The sequence below is a fragment of the Typopeltis vanoorti genome, chromosome 20 (genome assembly GCF_054136105.1).
Source record: "Typopeltis vanoorti isolate ZY-2024b chromosome 20, IOZ_Tvanoo_1.0, whole genome shotgun sequence".
Taxonomy (NCBI): domain Eukaryota; kingdom Metazoa; phylum Arthropoda; class Arachnida; order Uropygi; family Thelyphonidae; genus Typopeltis; species Typopeltis vanoorti.
The window spans coordinates 95,549,367-95,569,672 of NC_143568.1; the positions used below are offsets into that span (position 1 = coordinate 95,549,367).

The 20,306-nt window shown below is 39.1% G+C and overlaps 1 protein-coding gene across 1 annotated transcript in view; it reads left to right on the top strand.

Moving 5' to 3' along the window:
• The window catches only part of LOC150095681 (uncharacterized), a 45,772-nt gene extending 35,620 nt beyond the window's left edge, over positions 1 to 10,152 (top strand). The window contains exon 6 of the mRNA XM_090409938.1: positions 9,967 to 10,152. Within this exon, the coding sequence (XP_090266064.1) occupies positions 9,967 to 10,152 (186 nt within the window). The remainder of the gene's footprint in view (positions 1 to 9,966) is intronic.
• The last annotated feature ends 10,154 nt before the right edge of the window (positions 10,153 to 20,306 follow it).

Genomic DNA, 20,306 nt, shown 5'->3' on the forward strand with positions numbered 1-20,306 from the left:
TAAGAAACGCAAGTCTATCAAGACTCATCAAAGGAGGTCCCTCCTAGGAAACACAAAGTCGATCATACCACTCCTTAAACGCATTGATCATTCTCGCTCTCACCACTCTATCAGGCAATGCATTCCATGGTTCAACCACCCTCGATGCAAAGAAACCACTCCTCACCCTCTTTCTCTCTGTTTCCTTTTGTAACTTCCAGGGATGGCCCCTTGTCATAACTCCTTCCCACTGTTCAACCAAGTGAAAGAACACCCCAGTGTCAACCCTGTAACCACCTCTCAACAGTTTAAAAGTCTCAATCATATCACCTCTCCTTCTTCTATCCACCAAACTCTGCAGTCCACACTCCCTCAGCCGATCCTCATAACTAACATTGTATAGTCCTGACTCCATCTTTGTTATCCACCTTTGTACCCTTTCCCTTTCTACAGTTAATTTCTTCCGTTAATAGTACCCTTTCTACAGTTAATTTATCCCCCTTCAAATCCTGGGGACCAGATCTGAGAACAATAGTCCAAGTGTGGTCCGATCAGAGCCTTATACAATGGAATGATAACCCTTTTATCTCTGCAGGTCAGTGTCCTTCTCATTATTGCAGCAATCCTCTGTGTTACCTTCACCACCTTTGCAATATGTCCCCTAAATTTCAGGTTTCTATCAATCATCAACCCCAGATCTCTTGTCTCCCCTACTTCCTCCAGTTTAACTCCTTCCATAGAGTATGCAGCATCCCATTGGTGTGTCCCAAACCTCAAGACCTTACATTTTGCTGCATTAAACTGAAACCCCCATTCATTTGCCCATCTATCTAGCTTATTCAAATCCTCTTGCAGGGCTGCCACAGCTGCACTATTACTAATAAACCTTCTCAGCTTCGTATCATCTGCAAACAACTGAAAATCCTCTTGCAATCCACAGACAATATCATTGATATAAAGGTTAAACAATATAGGTCCCAATACTGAGCCCAGTGGAACCCCACTTGTAACCTTCTGGCTCTTTGATATTGCTCCACAATACACAACTTTCTGATACCTATTGGACAGCCAATCCTGAATCCAGTTGACCAATCTGACATTCAGACCCATGTGCTGTAACTTGAATATCAGCTTATCATGTGGCGCCCTGTCAAATGCCTTCACTAAGTCTAGGAAAATGGCAGTATATGCCTTTCCCTCATCTAATGCTCTTGTAACTTTATTATAAAAGGCTAGCATATTGCTAAAACAAGATTGCTCCTTCACAAATCCATGTTGAATTTCACAGATAACATTACCCTCATCTGCCCAATGCTGTATACGGTCCCTCACTACTGTGTTGCAGAACCTACCTCTCATTTTCTGTACAAATGTTGGTCTTGATTTACATGATTTTCATTTACACATTACTTTTGTAGAACCAATCTATTGTGTTGTAGAAATATATTATTTTTATGTTTTTAATATTGTACTTGATTCTAAAATCTCTATTCAATGTTTTTCTGTTACTTAATTTCTTTAACTTATTTTGAGTCGTAATGCCGAGTTGTAATCTCTCATTGCTTGAAATAGTCTATCACACTTAATCCTTTCAGTCTACAATTTAATCCCCCCCCTCTCAAGGTCATAACTATGCTATCGTCACGTGTATGTAGTTTAGACCTAGAAATTGCCTCTGGCTGGAGCCAATTCCTTTGTCTAACTAACTGGCTTTCTCTCATACTGATCTTTGAAAATTTATTTGTATTTATGACTGCACCATCAGGGATCTCGTAGAAGAATTGTATATCTTTCCAATACATGCAAGAGAACCTTCCAGTATGGAAACATCTCTAAAATTCAGCTCTAAGTCAAGCAACATTTTATTATATACTTACTTACTAGGTTTTAAACTTACTATCTGTCAGTTGTGGCTACTTTTACGCTTAAGATCACACAGGTTCTATCTTTTTATGAGAAGTGCATTGGTCAGGCAGAATCAGGCAAGTTATTTGACAAACAAAATAATTTATTCATGCTAAATCAAGGTACATATAAAAATTAATACTATACATACAAAATTTATCTGGCTCTAATTCACTGAGCAAAATTTAACATGGAAAGAATGAAAATTCATGTGTCTGGTTCTCGACTAGATTACTGTAATTAAACATTTTCTCTTAAGCTTAATGACTAATGCAATAAATATGCTCGCACATAATTCAGACATGGAAGCAGACTTGTACACACTTTACATTAATTTAACTCAGACTTATAAATACAAAAATTAAATAACGGAAACTCATACATAAAGAATATTTAATAGTATAATTTTCGCCTGTGTGTCACAGGCATCGTCAGTACATTTTAAACCAAATGAACAATAACTGACAATTCCATAAAGCGCCACCTAGTAGTCAGTGTAAGATAATTTAAAAGGTCAATAATTTCCTAACACACACACACACACACAAAATTATATGCAATAAAAAGTTAGGAAAGATAAGCTAATCTTTCCTAACTAATAGTATTGTTTTGGATTGCCCTTTATGCAGTAGCAATATTTTACTTTTTTTTTTTAACCCTCCAGGAACTCTCCCTTGGGATTCATTGGAACTGCCAATTAATGGCACTGTTAGTTTCTTCACACATATAGTAATACTCAATCTAGTGTCACACCTTACACTGACATTATCACTATGCAAATGTGTTTCACATTGATGATAGTGTGCAAATTTGACAAGGGAAACAAATACTAAATGGATTTAGAAGTAAACGAACCAGGTAAGTTTGGTGGATTTTAAGCAGGTTGTAGAATTGGATGATATATGACCATGTATTTTAAGGCACATAGAGATTAGTTGTTCTGCCTTGATCTGGTTGTTTAATTTGTCTTGGAATGCAAAAGGAGCTAAAGAGTGGAATGAAAGCAAAACTGCTACTGCATAAGAATAGTGTCGAGACAGATCTCCATTTATGACCAATCTGTAACAGAAAAATATCTGTGTGCACTTTTGTTAAAAGCACATTCTGTACTCAGACCAATTAATATTCTGTTTGTAACAAAAGCAGAATTCCTAGGACTCATTTTTGACAAGATGCACTTGTTAACTAACATAAAAGTGCAAGAGAGCACTGAACATTTTCTATGTATTATCTTCTACATAATGGAAGTTGATGTTCTATGTACTATCTTCTACATGCAAGTTGATGTTTTCTACTTAATCTATACCATGCACTTGTCCATGGCACCAGGTTAAGTAAAGATTCAGTATGAGTCAGAGATATATGCTTCTGGAGGCAGAGTAAGATCTAATAGTTAGATCGATCAACCACTTGGAGTGCAAATAGCAACTGATACATTTTGTACATCATCCATCCCTAGTCTTTATGTCAAAGCAAATAAACCTGCTCCCTCTCCTTTCCTGACTACCCTACAGGGACCAGCATTTTTCCTACATAGTGAGAAGTTCAATACAGTATACATTAGGCTGCTTGATATGTGTGTAAGAGAAATATGTTCTTGGCATTGCTGTAGACAATATTGTCTGCACAAAACATCATGGCCTTCCACCCTGAAGGCATATGCTCTAGGCAACTAAGGAAGTTATCCGGTCTGCCAAGAGCCCTTAGTACACCCAAAGCAGAGTACCCAGGTTTCATCTGCATTCATACAGTGTCCAAGATTTAATTCATCTATTAGACAGGCTAATGTTTTTTCAGACTAAATTGTAAATTTCGATAAATGCCCATCTATGATTTATATACTGTGTTCTTTGTAGACCATATTTTTATCGTGTTTATAATCCATATTCAGTGCTCTATTAAATACTAAAATTACTTTATTAAATAAACATGCTTAATCTAGATGTTCACTTGGGCTGGATTGGTTTTGCAGTCTCCTATGCTGACTTATAGACAGCCAATTTAAAAAATGCTAATTATTGTCTGACATCTTTGCAGGGCAAAATTACAAATGAATTACATTAGATCAAGATTGATTTAATTAAACATTGGCAGTCCAGTCTACGTAGAAACCATAGAGAGAAAGTTGTTCTTGATAGGTCTGTGCATTGGTGATTCATCTTGCACTACTTTCTTAATGAGTCCTGGTGACCTACCTATGTGCAAGCACTGTAATGCTCATCTTACCACATGTCATCATCTTGGATAGGACAGGAGGCGTTGCTATTTTATTGCTGAACTTTATTTATTTATTATTGCCATCTGGCTCTTCTAGCTGAGCCATATACGCTCAATAGATGCTGTCTTTTTTTAAAAAACTTTTTTACATTTCTTTCATTTACATTTCATTTCACTCCTCTGAATATTTTATTTATTTTGTTTTTATTTACCATCTTTTTACATATTTATTTTATCTTGTTTGACAGATGAGATCTAATGTGGCCTCAGTTACTTACATGCCAATAAAACTCAAACAAGCAGAACAACCAAAATTTGCTGACTGCACTATTAGACTGTCCTATCAACTGACATTCCAATCCTTGACATCCCAGATCTGAGCACAGTAATGTGCGGAGATCTCGTTTGAGGATTTTATTCACCATAACCACAACTGTACCAATCCTCTCAGTTGTCTTCACTACTTTTGCAGTATGTTCACTGAACTTTATAGCTCTCTCCATGATTATTTCGAAGTCCCTTGGTTCCTGTAGTATATATACTCGCTCAGAATGTTGGAGCACGTAAAGCATTCATAATTAAAAATATATTAAATACCATCTAATAAATGATTACATTACAGTCAACTTTCCAGTCTCGTTGTTGCCGTCTTCAGTAGTATATGTGTGCTGAATAGTGATATACTGTAATGCACTGACTAGCAAACTGAAAGAATTCAGTTCTTTTACCATACAATAGGCATGCCACCTAGTGGAAACAGGGTAAAAGAAAAGTATTGGATGCCAATACTTGTGAAGCTATTAATTATGATCCTACAAAAAAAAAAAAAAAAAAATTTAGATTTTTCTAAAAATTTTAATAACAAACATTCATTTTAGGAATGACCAATGCATGTAGATATTCAACAAATATTTGTTCCTGAACTGCACTATACTGCTCAGAGCATGTTATTTTGAATTTTGGGGTTATCACATTCGAATACAATACCAAATAATTCGCTTTCTTGGAGACATCAGCATTTGTCAATTAGGAACTGTATGGTTTGTAAATCATCATTGGTATTCAACTGTAGCTCTCACTGTTCTTGCAAACACTTTAAATGAAATAGATGTCAATGTATGCTTATTTGCAAACTTAGCTGGAATAAATGGATGTCAATGTCAAGTAAATAGTCAATCCAATAAAACATCACAAAATACTGTTTATAAACTCTACATATATCTATGGGAAACTAGGCCTGTGTAGACTAAATCATGATACATGCACATTCAAGCAATACTGAAGTCACTAGCTGCCAAATGGCCATACTCTCAACTCATCCAGAATAGGACCTATGTTGATATAATTCTTTTTTTTTATATCAACATAGGTCCCATTTCTGAATTCTTTCTGAGGCATCCAGTACATATCACTTAAATTCCTATTTTTATAATGCTATAAATTATTTCATGCCAGCATTCTACTTTCTATTGTATTGCCACAAGTATAGTTCCAATGGCAAATATAACTGTCTGTGTTTTCAGTTAGGGATCCATAAATTGATCCAGTATTGTTAAGGTATTTATATTAGGATTAAAATGCAGCATTTGAAAGATTCCCAGAATGGTAAATTGGTTTCTTTGCTGTTATAGGTTTAACTAGTCCAGTGTCAATATCAATAGTTTTATGACTAATCATACATTGCAATTAATTACATTAATTCATTTTAATTAATACTACAATAATAAATAAAACATCATCATCATCATCATCATCAAATTCCTGCCGTGTACCCTCAAGGGGTGTACAGGATATGACAGTACTACATGAAAAAATTACATCATTACTAACTTCCTATCTACAATTTTCCTCCAAATCAGTCTGTTACTTGTCAAGACTCCAACATTATCAGATCTTATATTTCTATCGTCTAAGGCACTTTGTACCGTATCAATCCACCTATATTTTGGTCTTCCTCTGGGTCGTTTTCCTAACAATCCGGCAGAGAACACTTGTTTTGCTAATCTTTCCTCTCCCATTCTATTTAAGTGACCATACCACCTGAGATTAGCTCTGATAACGCATTCCTGGATGCTGACAATGTCAAGTTCTTTCCTAATATCCTCATTTTCAATATGATATTGCCATTGATGCCATCTGTTCATGCCTCTAATCTTTCTCAGGACTCTCATATCTGCGGTCTCTAGTCTTTGGTCAAGTGTTTTACTTCTGACCCAGCTCTTAGATCCATAAGTTAAAACTGGCTTGAACACTGTCTTGTATACAGCTAATTTAGTGTTCCGACTAATTTCTTTCTTATTCCATATGAATTTATTCAATTGACTTCCCACCATACCAGCTTTGCTGATTCTGATGTCTATTTCTATATTTAATTTACAATCTTCAGTAAAAAATCAAGCCTAAATAGCTGAAATGTTTTACTTGTTCCACAGGTTCTCCATTCACAACACAGTTGACATTTTCAATGATTCTGCCTATTTTCATTGTCTTTGTCTTTTTATTGCTGACCTTCATACCATATCTATTACAAGAGCTATTCAATTTAGTCAGAGAATCTTGCAGACTTGTAGCAGATTTATTTAGAAGTATAACATCATCCGCATAAAGCAAAGAGCTGACATTAACATCTCCAATTTTGATATCAGGTTTAATACCACATTCCTTCATAATGTGATCCATATAGATAATGAATAACAGAGGGGATAATGTACACCAGATTTAACATTAAACCATCTTCCTGTACTTCCTTCAATTCTAACTGCTGACTTACAACTCAAATAAAGACTAAGTATTGCTCGATATAATGCCCCATTGACACCATATAACTGTAGCGTATTGAATAGCTTCTCTCTTGGCACCTTGTCATATGCCTTTTCCAAATCGAAAAAACTTAAATACAGATCTTTGTTGTATTCCCATGCTTTCTCAACTATTTGTCGTAAAGTGAAGATCTGATCCTGACAGCCTCTATTTGGCCTGAATCCAGCTTGTTCTTCACCAAGCTTTTCTTCCACAATTCTTCTTAACCGTTTCTCAAGTATACTTGCGTAGATCTTGCCAGGAACACTCAGTAGGGAAATACCTCTGTAATTCTCACATTCAGTTTTATTTCCCTTTTTATATATGGGTACTATGAGAGCTCTACTCCAATCATCGGGAATTCGTCCCTCTGTCCAGGCTTTTTGAACTATGCAGTGCAGCCACTGTAAGACTTTTATACCACCATACTTCAGCATTTCTGGTCGAATATCATCTACTCCTGCTGCCTTTCCACATTTCAAGCCTTTGATGGCTTTTTCTACTTCAAGCATGGATATGTATTCCTGACTGCATGCCTGGTCAGTGTTTTTTATCACTGTGCTGTCATCACTGCTTGTTTCATTTAGCAGTTTTTCAAAGTAATTACTCCATACTTCAAGGATATCTTTTTCTCCTGTTTTCATGTCACCTTTATCATCTCTAACTCCTTTTACAGCACTCTTTCCTCCATTCCTAAGCTTCTTCAACAACCTCCAGAAAATTTTGCCACCTTCTTGATATTTATTTTCTATATTCTTGCCAAAGTCCTCCCATGACTTTTGTTTAGCTAGTTTTACACACTGTTTAGCTTTCTTACATTTGTCTCTATATTCTGTAAGAGTAAAAGCTGATTTATTTGCCAGGAACTTTTGATATGCTTTCTTCTTTTCCTTCACAGTCTCTTTAACTTCCTGTGTCCACCAGGGAGTTCTGATATTTCTATGCTTGCAGACAACCTCACCACATGCCTCTCTGGCTGAATCAATCAGTGTTTTCTCGAAGGCTTGCCACTGAAACTCCAAGGTTTGGTTCCTGTTCTCAAACTCTTTCATTTTTTCTTCAATAATCTTTGTGTATTTTAGTCTACAGTTCACATCTGAGAGCTGCTCAACTTTTATTCGCTTTAAAACTTTCTTACATGTTATTCTTTTCAATATGAAATTCAATTTTATCCTGCTCAAGACTAAATAGTGATCACTTCCAATTTCAAATCCTCTGTACACTCTGGTGTCCTGCACCAGGGAGAAAACATCACTATCAACAATAACATAGTCAATGAGACTTTTCTTATTCCTAGCCTCTTCTCTCCATGTGAATTTGTGCACATTTTTATGTTGGAACATGGTGTTAGTAATAACCAGTCCATGTCCTCAGCAGAAATCCAACAGATATTTGCCATTATTATTAGCTTTGCTCTTTTCTCCAAATTTTCCCAAAATATTTTTGTATGTCTCACAATCATTTCCTACTCTGCTATTTAGATCCCCAACAAGGACCAACTTTTCCTTTTTCATTGTGTCAGTTGCTTTTTCTAAAGCCTCAAAAAATTCCTCCACTTCTACCTTAGTAGAACCTTCTGTGGAACCATTGGCACAAATAAGTCTCATTGTCCAGTTCCCCATTCTCATATTTGCCCACATTACTCTACTTGAGACTGACTGCCATTCAAGAAGATTAGCCTCGTATTTTGTGTTGAATACTATGGCTACTCCTTCTTTTCCTTGATTGTCATTGCCTGAATATAACATTTTGTATTTATTGCTCAGAAAGATCTCACCAGTTTTGGTCTTTTTTGTTTCAGTCACCCCTATTATGTCGATCTGGTACTTATCTAATTCCTCAGCTAGCTCCATTTCTTTGCCATTCAGGCTTCTTACGTTGATAGTACTGATCTTTAACTCTGGTGATGTTGAGTTGGGGTTTGTTTTCAGATTTGTTCCAAAATAAAAAATGATGGTACAACATGACAAAAAAAAATAAATAAAAGATATGCTTATTTAATGAAAATCTTTATTTAAAATAATATTTGGTAAACTACATACCTTCTCTTTCTTTCTTTCTCCACACACCACAGTTGTGTAAATAGCAAAGAAATTTTCTCCCATATCATCATTAATGTACAAACAAAACAGCAGAGGATCAAGTATAGAGCTTCAAGTCAGATGAACAGTGACATACCATTATTCATCTGACTTCTCTTTGATTATACTCCAGCAGTCATCCATTTAACAACATGTCACCAGATTCATATTTATCATCATTTACTCCAGTTTGCAAAAGAGACTCCTGTGTAGTATCCTGTCAAATGACTTTTCAAAATTCAGCAGTGTAGTTTTTTACCCCTCTTTCAAATAAATTTCCTTCCCTTCATGGCTCCTTTCCTCCTTGTAGTCTATATCACCATAATTAGCTACCCGTACTCATTTACAGTACTCAGTTCAATGAACACAGAGTTATTAATGATTATAGGACTATATATACAGTATATACAATCTTATAATACTGTAAATATATATCATCTACATCTTCTTTTGCATCTCTCCAGGCTGATCTATAGACTATATTTTGTGTTATAGGCCTTTTACAAATTTCTCACCAGATGGCTTAAGGGCACTGGCTCACATCCTGCTCTTATCTCCATGCTGAACTTCCATACATGTGGGATGCATTTCTGCTGCTATAATTAACAATGCCCCCCCCTCTCCAATCCTTTTTTGTCCTCTCTGAAAGCACAATGCTCCTCACCTTCTATCACTGTAACAACATTCTCCTCCATCAACTGTCTAATTCCTGCAATTTTTGGTGAAGTTATATACTAGCCAATGTTCATATATATACTACTTCATATTCAGATTTGAGACCTGAGAAACTACATTTGGTATTCTCTAATTATTTTGTTCTTCCAATCAGTTGTTTCAAATAAATATTTAAGTTAATAAGTATGTACATTTATTATTCTTGATTTCTGCATGTTTAGTGATCACGTTACTCTGTATATCTTTATTTAGGTTGTATGTTCTAAAGTAACTAGGATATTAGTTTTATGCATTACTTTACATTTTGTAGGTAAGAACAATGGAGCCTTATATTACTGACAACTTATATAATGAAAATCATCTTGATGCTGCCCTCTGTCTAAAGGACTTTGCCAAGTATATCACCAAAACTACTACAGATCTGAAGTTTGATATTGGCATGTTAATGACTGGGTATGAGTTTGTTATTTTACCAAAAATAAATCCAATAAACTAATGGGATACTTAATAATCAGTTTTAAGGTTAAGTGTTCAGGGATGCTTAATGAAATTTAATGTAATGAATATTAAAATACATTCCTATTTCTGTATCATCAGTGTAAATATATAAAGTAGCATAACAGTCAAATAAATTGCCTTTTGTAAACTAAATGTATAATAATTACAGAGGAGTGTTAGTACAATTTTATGGGCTTCTAATGCATCTAGACTCATTGGGAGATAGATATCATAGTAGATCCATGATATCTATACTTGATATCATGGATCTACTATCTATTTTCATCGCTCTCCCTCCTGGAAAAAAAAAAAAAGATCAAGCTGCCATGTTATATTCTATCAAATGCTTTTGCAGAATCCAAGAAATTTACTGAATATGCATTTACTCTATCCAATTATGAAACAGGAATGGTAGTCAGTTGTTAGCCTGGTTACAGGGATGAGTGGTTGATAGAAGCCAACGAATTACATATTGGTTGCAGTGTCTCAAAAGGAAAAGGTAATAAATGAGCACCATGGGATTCTGTTCTGAGAACAATTATTTTATATTATTATTATTAATATCAGACCTCCCAATTTCTGACACATTCTGGCTATTATGCTATTCAGTATTACTGCTCTTCTGCTCAGCTCGTCACTATCATACCTGGGCAACACACACACAATCTTTCCTCTCTGTGTTTTTTTTTTTGTACAACCTCAAGCAAGAATCTCAGATCTCTCGCTGCCCGATTTACATTGCCTCTTAAGTCATTCGTGTCCACCATCACAATCATTTCATCCATTCTTTCATCCCTCTTAATTGCCATAGCCACACATTCTATCGTCCTTCCAGGCAAACACTCCTTTGGCATCCTATCTTGCACACCATGGATCATCGAGTCTCCATACATCACACCTCTTACTACTCTTTTCCTTGATTGCTCATCTGCATCCCTCACCCTCTCTCCTCTAATCCTTTTTCTCTGTGTTTCCCTACTTACCTGCTGTCCTGGCATCACTCTATTCCTGGTTCCAGCACTCCCTCGCATTCTTCTCATTTCCTCTCTGACAGTTTCCATTCTCCCCCTTTTCTATCATTTCCATAACTCCCTCTCATTCCCTCTCTTCTACTGTTTCCATTCTCTCTTCTTCTATCATTCCCATAACTCTCTCTCATTCCCTCTTCTCTACTGTTTTATTCTCTCCTCTTCTATCATTCCCATACCTCTCTCATTCCCTCTCTTCTATTTCACTCTAATTTTACTAAGTTTGCCTTAGCATTTGGGGAGTGCACCAAAAACCCATCTAAAAGGTGGTTATACTATACTTTATATGTGTGATGTACTGAACTATCTAAGCTGTTGGATTTTGACTCATTCAAAAAAGCAGTGTTCTGTTATCAGAATTCCATTTAGCATATTAAACTTTTAAGTTAATGTCTGTTAATGTATAACAGTATCATTAATATTCCACGGATGTTTTAGTTCATGTAATGTAGTCTTATGATTTTGTAGTTGCACTGCTTTTCCATAAATAGTCAATTCCTTCCCTTTCCAGGTTTCCACTTTTCATTATCTCTTACATGGAAAAAATGCTTGAAGGGATGAAATATTGTTGAATTATGTCTGTTCAAATTTTTCTAACACCTTGCAATGAAATATCCCTCTTCATGAAGAACTAGCACAACACTTTAGAGCTAGTGTTATATGGTGTCATTGCACTACACAAGCCTGCAGTAACTTTAGCAACTGGAGTCTTTATTAAATTATTCAGTTGAGCTTGTAAATGATACAGTACCAGATGTGTTATGCCAAAAGCTGTTGGTTGTTATTGCATTATAACTGTTATGGCTATTATGAAACGTCTTTTTCATTTGAAATATGTTTATTCCCATTATAAGATAAATTTGCACATTTTTCTAGATAATCGCATTTTTATACAACTATTGTATGCAGGCTAAAATTCTTGAGATAACTGATGTACTTAAATCCTTCCCTTATCTTACCTCTCAAAATCCAAAGCTTTTTTTTTCCCAAGAGAATCTATAATCAAACTTTGTTATATTTAACCACCGTACTGGCCTGGACATGTGCATATGTCCATAATTACATTAATGCAAAGTAACCTTTGGATATTATAGAAAAAAATGACATAGATAAGAAGTGTATATTTCTGATATATTTGATCTATATTGCTGGTTGGGTGGTTATTGGATTTTAATGAAGGAAGGTTAATTTTTTTTTAAATTATTAATAAAATGTTTAAGTTGAGGGATATTACATCCCATATAGTTTCTTAGCCGAATAAGAAACTCAAAGAGTTTCATGCCGAATATAGTAGAAACTATATAAAGTTCGGCGATTCCAAGCGTAAGCAAATACCTGGATACCTGGATACTGCAGCACTGATCCCAAAGGGTAGTGCAAGCTGGGGCAACTCGTGGTAGAAGTGGAGCGAGCTCCGATCACTATTCTTGATTATTTGCCCATAATGTGAACGTAGTTCCTAGGAACTGTAATTTTTGTTCACATTATGAGAGAAGGTCACTACCCAGACCGGTTTCGACCTTTATTGAGGTCTCATCAGTGAGTAGCCAGACCTAGTTAATATCAAGTTTGTAGCGAGCAGAACTTGTACCCCTTCTACGAGTATTGCCGTGAGGTGCTCTAATAAATTATTAGATATGTGAAGAGCCAAAGGCTTCAATTCGGTGACATATAACTTGTTTAAGTTGAGGGATATTACATCCCATATAGTTTCTTAGCCGAATAAGAAACTCAAAGAGTTTCATGCCGAATATAGTAGAAACTATATAAAGTTCGGCGATTCCAAGCGTAAGCAAATACCTGGATACTGCAGCACTGATCCCAAAGGGTAGTGCAAGCTGGGGCAACTCGTGGTAGAAGTGGAGCGAGCTCCGATCACTATTCTTGATATTTGCCCATAATGTGAACGTAGCTCCTAGGAACTGTAATTTTTGTTCACATTATGAGAGAAGGTCACTACCCAGACCGGTTTCGACCTTTATTGAGGTAGAATGGGAGTTCATGTCTCTCATCATTGGCCTTTGGAGAATAAAGCATGCTGAGGATCAGCAGACAGTAAAAGAGGAGTATGATATAAGATAGAGTAGGATAGTAGGAGGTAAAAAGAGGCCTCAGTCAACCTGTTTAGCCTTAATGGCTGATTGATCTGTAACATATAACTCAATTTATCTGTTCAGAAAAAAGGTTAAAGATAGACTTTTGTCTATAGTTCACATATTATTTTATCTAAAGTAATGATTTACTCCAGTGTTAATGGAGGTTCTTTTTATGTTACTAGATATAATATCCTTATTTTTATTCCAGGTAATTTTTTTTTTTTTTTTTTTTTTTTTTTTTTAAGACAAGATGTAAATAATAGGACTTATTTAAATATTTATTTTAAATCTAAAATAACAGGACTTAAGGTCCGGTAAGTAGGAGTGAATAGGAACTTTTTGAGGAACTTGTATACCTGGTACCACTGGGACTTAGAATGGGGAAGAGACTGGCCCGGGAGATGCCGCTCACGAGGAGCGGCACCACCTCGCAGTAAGCCTTCGCCGCCCGGGTTCTCAGCTCTCCCCCCCTTGTTTGGAGTAAAGAAACCGTGCCAGCGAAAGCTTTGTGGCTAGGGGAGACAGAGTGGTTAATCTTTTTCCTGGGGTGGGGGGGTGGTGGTGGGTTTTTTTGGGTTCTAAAGAGATATACAGGGCCTGATGCGTCCCTGTATAAGAAAGCATATTGTCGGTGGTTTGCAGTATTGATTCACAAATTTAAAGTCTCCTAGTAAGTGCCTTTCTTGTGCAAGAAATTTGGGTAAGTAGAAAAAGAAACCTTTTCTTATTCTTGCATACATTAAATTTGCGTCTCGTACCTGGGATTTTTTCCGTACTTTCCAGATGTGATATTTTAGTACATTGATTAGGAAGATAGTGAACTTTTGGGTTTTTTGGACTGGTGGCGGGAATTGTAGTCGTACGACCTCTTCTACTGTCAGCATGGGGATTCCCAATGCTATGCTGAGTCTCCGCCAGATGCGTTGGGCTGGTGGGCAAAAATAAAAGAAGTGGTCCACCGTTTCCACGTCCCGGCAGACATCGCAGAATGGGTCGCACGGGTTAGGTACATGCCGGGATTTCACCAGTTTCACCGGGAGCCGCCCGTAGGCTATTCTCCAGGCTAGATTCCGATGAAAAGGCTGTCCCCAGCTATTTTTGATGTTTCTGAAGAGAATTTCATTGTTTGTACTAAGATTGGGTGTATCACGCCTGGAAAGTTGGAAGAAATCCCAGTATACTGCTTTGGGTTTGTGTGTGAGGATTGCTATTCCTCTGTCTCTGAGTGTTGTGATCGATTTCACTACTGTACGGTACCACTTGGGCACCCCCCTTGCGCGGGGTCCAGCATAGTCCGTGATCCCAAAGAGGGGGAGGAAAAGTCCTATAAAGTATCTAATTAGTAGGCCAGAAATGTGATTAGAGTTTAAGGCCTTCCGTACGGTTTTGAACGTGTTTGCTTGTAGCAAGCTTCTGTGATCGGGCAGAGCATAACCCCCTTCTTCCTGTTTGAGTTGTAGGTATTCTTTCTTTACTTCGCGTTTTCTCCCATTCCAGAAGAAATCCAGGAGTTCTTTGGTTAATTTATTTTCTTGTGCCAGTGTGATGCCTGTGATATTGACAGTGTGCATCAGCATTGGGGTGACGATTGTTTTTATTACTGTCGCTCTGCCATAAAAGGAGAAGAAGGTTGGTTTGAACAGCCTTATCCTTTCCCTGCTTGTCTCCTGCAATTTTTGGATTGGTAGTGCTAGGGTGTCTGAAAAGGGCACGCCTAGTATAGTTAGAGGCTGTGTCTGTAGCGTTAAACCGTAGGGAAGTCCAGTGCTATGGAAATTTCCGAAACTTTTGATTTTGGTTTTTTGTGCGTTAACGCGAAGACCACTGACTATGCTGAATTTTTGCAGCGTGTGCCGATAGATATAGATGGACTCAGAGTCTCTGAGTGTAGCCACTACATCGTCTGCATATGCCACTATTTTGCATTGTCTGGAGCCTTGGGGCAGTGGAATACCGTTAATTGCGGGGGTGTTATCAATTCTTTTGATTAGGGGTTCTAATACTAGGGAGAAGAGGAGGGGGCTTAGCGGGCAGCCTTGCCTAACCCCTCTCTTTATGCGGATTGGTTCTGTTAGAAACCCATTAATAGATAGTTGGGTCGTGGCTTCCGCATACATGTTTTTAATTGTACGCCGAAGTCTCGAGCCCACGCCTGTTTTTTTTGTAGGATGTTCTGCAAGTACCTGTGGTTGACGCTGTCAAACGCTTTCTCCAGGTCGGTGGAGAGAAGTGCCAGGGGGTATTTTTTCTCTTTGGCCAGTTTGATCAAGTCTCTTAAAAAAAAGAGATTGAATTCCATAGATCTACCAGGGATCCCGTAGACCTGTGAGCTTGTTATTATTTTTTCGATACCGCCCTTTAGGCGCGTACAGATAATTTTTGCAAAAATCTTGTAGTCTACGTTGGTTAGGGAGATTGGACGCCAGTTGTTCGACAAAGTCCGATCTCGGTCTTTCTTGGGGATAAAGATGGTGTGGCTCTTAACGAATTCCTCGGGGATATTTCCCGAAGTGAGGAATTCGTTAAAGATGTTTATTAACGCTGCCAATGCAAATTCCCAGATAGATCTATAGAATTCTATCCCCAGTCCGTCTGGCCCTGGGGTCTTCTTTGTTTTCATCATTCTGTACGTGGCCTTTAATTCGGCTGCAGTTATCGGCCTGTCCTGCAGGGCACTAAGATGATCGGGAAAACGTGTTGCGTCCCACTCACTGAAGTCATCCGTGCCCTGCCGGTCAGAGAAGATACCGATATACTGCTGATGAAAGTGACGGAGTATTTCGTGGGTTGAGCGTAAAATCTGGCCCTTCTCCTCGATCTGGTGAATCGTTTTCTCATCATTAGCCGCCACCCGTTGTTGGTTGTAGAATGCGGCGGAAGGTGTTTCCAAATGTCTGAGATAGAGTCTCGTTCGAAAGTCGAGGTCCTCGACTCTACTCTGCCGCTCTTGCTGCAGTTCTATTTCTACTTGTCTGATGAGATCTCCGCAGGGAACTCCGCTCCATTCGTTTGTCCGGTACCAGCCGAGTTCCCTGCAGAGATCCCTCAGCCGTTTGCGTTTTTGGTAGGCCCTTTCGCGTCCACATTTTTGGAACAGTTCCCTAGCCTGCCTCTTGAAGGTCAGCCAGTTTTCCCAGTCCCAGTTGGTGTTTGTCCATCTGTCACAGAGGTTCTGTAGCTGGTCGCTGAAAAGACTGGGGAAGGTGGGAGGGAGCCTCCAAGGACCTCTGGCTGTTTCCATCACCTCTGGGAGCGTGATTTTTAGAATGACCATCTTGTGGTCGGTTGTCAAGTTATGCACTGCGGTGTGACGTATCCTCTGAACATATTGTTCCAGGTTTTGGGACACGTACACCCTGTCTAGTCTTGTCGATATCTGGCCGCGGCCCCACGTAGTTTCTACTTTGGCGGGGTTATTCCGCCTCCAGATATCGACGAGGTCAAAATTTATACAGCATCGATTTAAAGCGGCATTGCCGCCAGTTCCGTTGTTTGCTTTCCCACCTACTTTGTCTAGACATGTGTCTTCCACACAGTTCCAGTCTCCTGCAACTATTAGGTGTTCTACTCCCAGGAGATAGTTTTCAAGGGCAGAGAAGAAACCACTTCTGTGGTATGGATTGTTCGGGGCGTAAACTGCAGCAAGTCGGATGGTACGGCCACCGTACTTCCAGTCCACCGTTACTAGGCGTCCTGCGGCGTCTTTTTGGACGTTGAAGAACCCCCCCGCGATTGGGGGGCGAATTAGTATCCCCACCCCTCGCGAAGTGAGCGTCCCCGAAGCACCAGTAGCTGGTGACCGGATAGCTTCTTGAGAAGTTCTCCACGTCCCAATGCCTATAGAAATGAGTTTCTTGTATCAGGAGGATATTAATTTTGTGTGTTAACATTAGCCTCCAGACAGTGCTTTGCGCAAAGGGGTTGCGTAGTCCGTTAGTGTTTAAAGTTGCGATTTTAACTTCCATGGTGGTGTTAGAATGAGGGGGGGGGCGTTATCTGGTGTTTGTTTTATGAAAGCCGGTTCTGGTTCCTTGTCGGAGCTGGTTGCACTTTGAGCATCCGAGACAATGACGAGCCTGTCTGTAGAGTCCCTGTCTTCGTCAGAGTCCATTTCGTGGACTTGGGGTTGTGCCACTTGATCCATTACTGGGGGTAGGCTCTCTAACATTGTAACGTCATTGTCGAGGGGCTTTTCGCCTATTATTCGACGTTGACCTGTGGTCTCTGTGTACTCTGTTTCGTCCTCCGATGACATCATGCTGCTTTGTTTCGCTTTTTTCTTTTCCTGTGATTCCGTTTCTCTTGCGCGCTTTGTTGGGGCGCTGGGTGTGACCTCTTCCTCTTTCCTGCAAGCTTCATGGTTTGCCACATTGATGCTGGTGATGTTCTGTGTGTGGCGACTTGCCTTGGGTATCTTTAGGGTTTTCGTTTCCGTTGCTGCTTCCTTTTCAGCCTGCTGGCCGAGCTCCGGAAAATCGCTCCTTGATATTTTCTCAGGGTTCCCGATGGGCGTTGCCCTAATCGGTGTTATGGTCCCTCCTATTGCTTCTGAGTGTGTCTTGTTCGGACATGTGTCCAATTTGTGGGTCAGAGCCCCACACTTAATACAGGGTTCTGTACAGCTTTCCATTTTATGCTTTGACGATTTGCAATTTCTGCATTGTATTCGAGGGCAATCTGCCCCAAGGTGTTCCTCCGAATTGCATCTAAAGCACCTTTTTTTCACACCTGGGTAGTTCACCATTACCCTCGTTCCCCCCAAAAAAACAAAATTGGGGACTTCTTTTTTCATGTCAATCAGGATTTCAACGTCTCCTGTTTTCCATCCCTTATAGTCGGCGTGCTCAAGTGCTTTAATCTCATGGATTTCCCCCCATTGACTGAAGAATTTCTTGACTTCAGGTTCATTCTCTAGGTATTCTAGAGGAAACCTAGTTATTTTTAGCGTTTTGCGTAGGCTTCCTACGAGGAATGGTCTGATTGTTTGTCCACAACAAATAAAACCTTCTAGTAATTTCTTTTTTGTTTGGTCGTTTTTGACCACTACTTGAAATCTATTGTTCCCATATGGTATGAATCCGTATATATTTTCAGCCCCTACTGTCTGGATTAGAGCTCCCGCTAACGTCCGCTGATCTACAGGCTTCGTGAGCTCAATACCGAGCGTCTTAGTTCTTGGCAAAAAATGCGACATAGTTACAGAAATTCCTGACTACAATTGTAGAGAGGGGATGTAAGGGAGGGCAAAGTCGAGGAACGCTCTGCGTTCCTCGCGGCAAACAAAACGAGACCAGAAAATGTGGGCAAAACAACAGATAAGGAGAGAAAAAAAAAAAGAAAGGTCTTACCAAAGCTTGCGTTCTACAGAGGAATCTGAGCATGGAGCTCTCTCTTCGGGCCGCAGGAACTGGATCCTCTTTTGGACTGGTAGGCACAGGTTCTTTCTTCTTCGAACTGGAGCTCTCTTTGACGTCTTGGCGGAAAGGTCTCATCAGTGAGTAGCCAGACCTAGTTAATATCAACTGTTAACTGTTAACTTCTGTGGCAGATTCCGGAGGTGGTTGTTGTTGTTTTTCAGTGAGTTCAGACGTGTTTATCAGCGCTCCTGGTAGTAGTACAGCAGTGAAGTTAAGTTTTGTTTTTAATTGTTTTTAATGTTTAATTCAGAGTTATTTCAACACTGAAATTAAATAGTGATTATTTGATGCATCAACAGCGTGCTCGATCATCAGAGCAGGTAAGACTTTTATTTTATTTTATCTTCAAAAACATTTTCCAGACCCTCTACTGTTCCCAGCCCTGTGTAGCACTCGGTGTTGAAGGGACAAGGCAGGTCCTTCCCCCACATCAAGTCTAGATTATGGATTCACCATATGAAGATCTCTCCTTCAAAGAACTTCTAGCTATCTTTCGGCAAATTGGTAACATCCTACACACCAAATGGCCAGGAAAGATAGAAGTTCATCAGATTATGGAGGTCGAGACAGAAGACCCTCAAACCTCCGAAATTTCTCCTAGCCTCACACATGACAGCGTCAATTCCTCCGCTGCAGAAACAGATTCTAAGGATTACCAAGAAGTCAGCAGAAAGAAGAGAAAGAAAGGGTCTCTTGCTGCAGAACCTGAATCTGCACCTGAAATGGACACATCAGCACAATCTAGTGCAAGCACTGAGACAAATATACCAACACAGTCCAAAGAGCGGATCCCGCCAGTAGTCCTGCGATCGAAGGAAAAATGGTCGTTACTCGCAGAGACGATGAAGAAAAGCAACATAAAGTTCTCGTCAGCCAAAAACACAGATGACGGAGTACGCATACAGCCCGAAGGAACAACGGACTACCGCCAGCTCACCAGACTTATGGACGATCATAAAATCCCGTACCATACTTACCAACTTAAAAGTGAAAAGAACCTCAAGGTAGTGATCAGAGGATTAGTAGAAAATATAACAACAGAAGAAATAGCTACTGACCTCAGATTACAAGGCTTGGAGCCAGTCAAGATTTCGCGAATGTATCGCGCAGACAAGCGCCCCATGCCTCTGGTCTTAGTAGAGATAAGTAAAGACCAGAGGGAAATTTATGATCTTAAAATAGTCTGCAACTTGGTCATCAAGACCGAGCCACTACGAAGAAAGGCATCGGCTGGTCAATGCCATCGCTGCCAAAAATTTGGGCATGCGCAAATGTTATGCAGAGCAGACTACAAGTGTGTGAAGTGCGGTGGCAAACATCCCTCGCACACTTGCGTCAAGCCAAAGACCACACCTGCTAAATGTGCGAACTGCAGTGGCCCACATCCTGCAAACTACAAGGGTTGCTCTCTCCACCCATCAAACCTTCAAAAGCCTAGACAGGAATTAACCCAGCCCACTCAGAAAAATATTGTGAGATCTGTGCCTGAAATCCAAGTGCAAAAAGTCACACCAGATAAATCATATGCTTCTGTGGTTTCCTCGAGTAACATTAAGGTACTCCCTGCAACTAGCTGTCAAAATTCCTCAGCAATACTCGCTGCCTCACTTG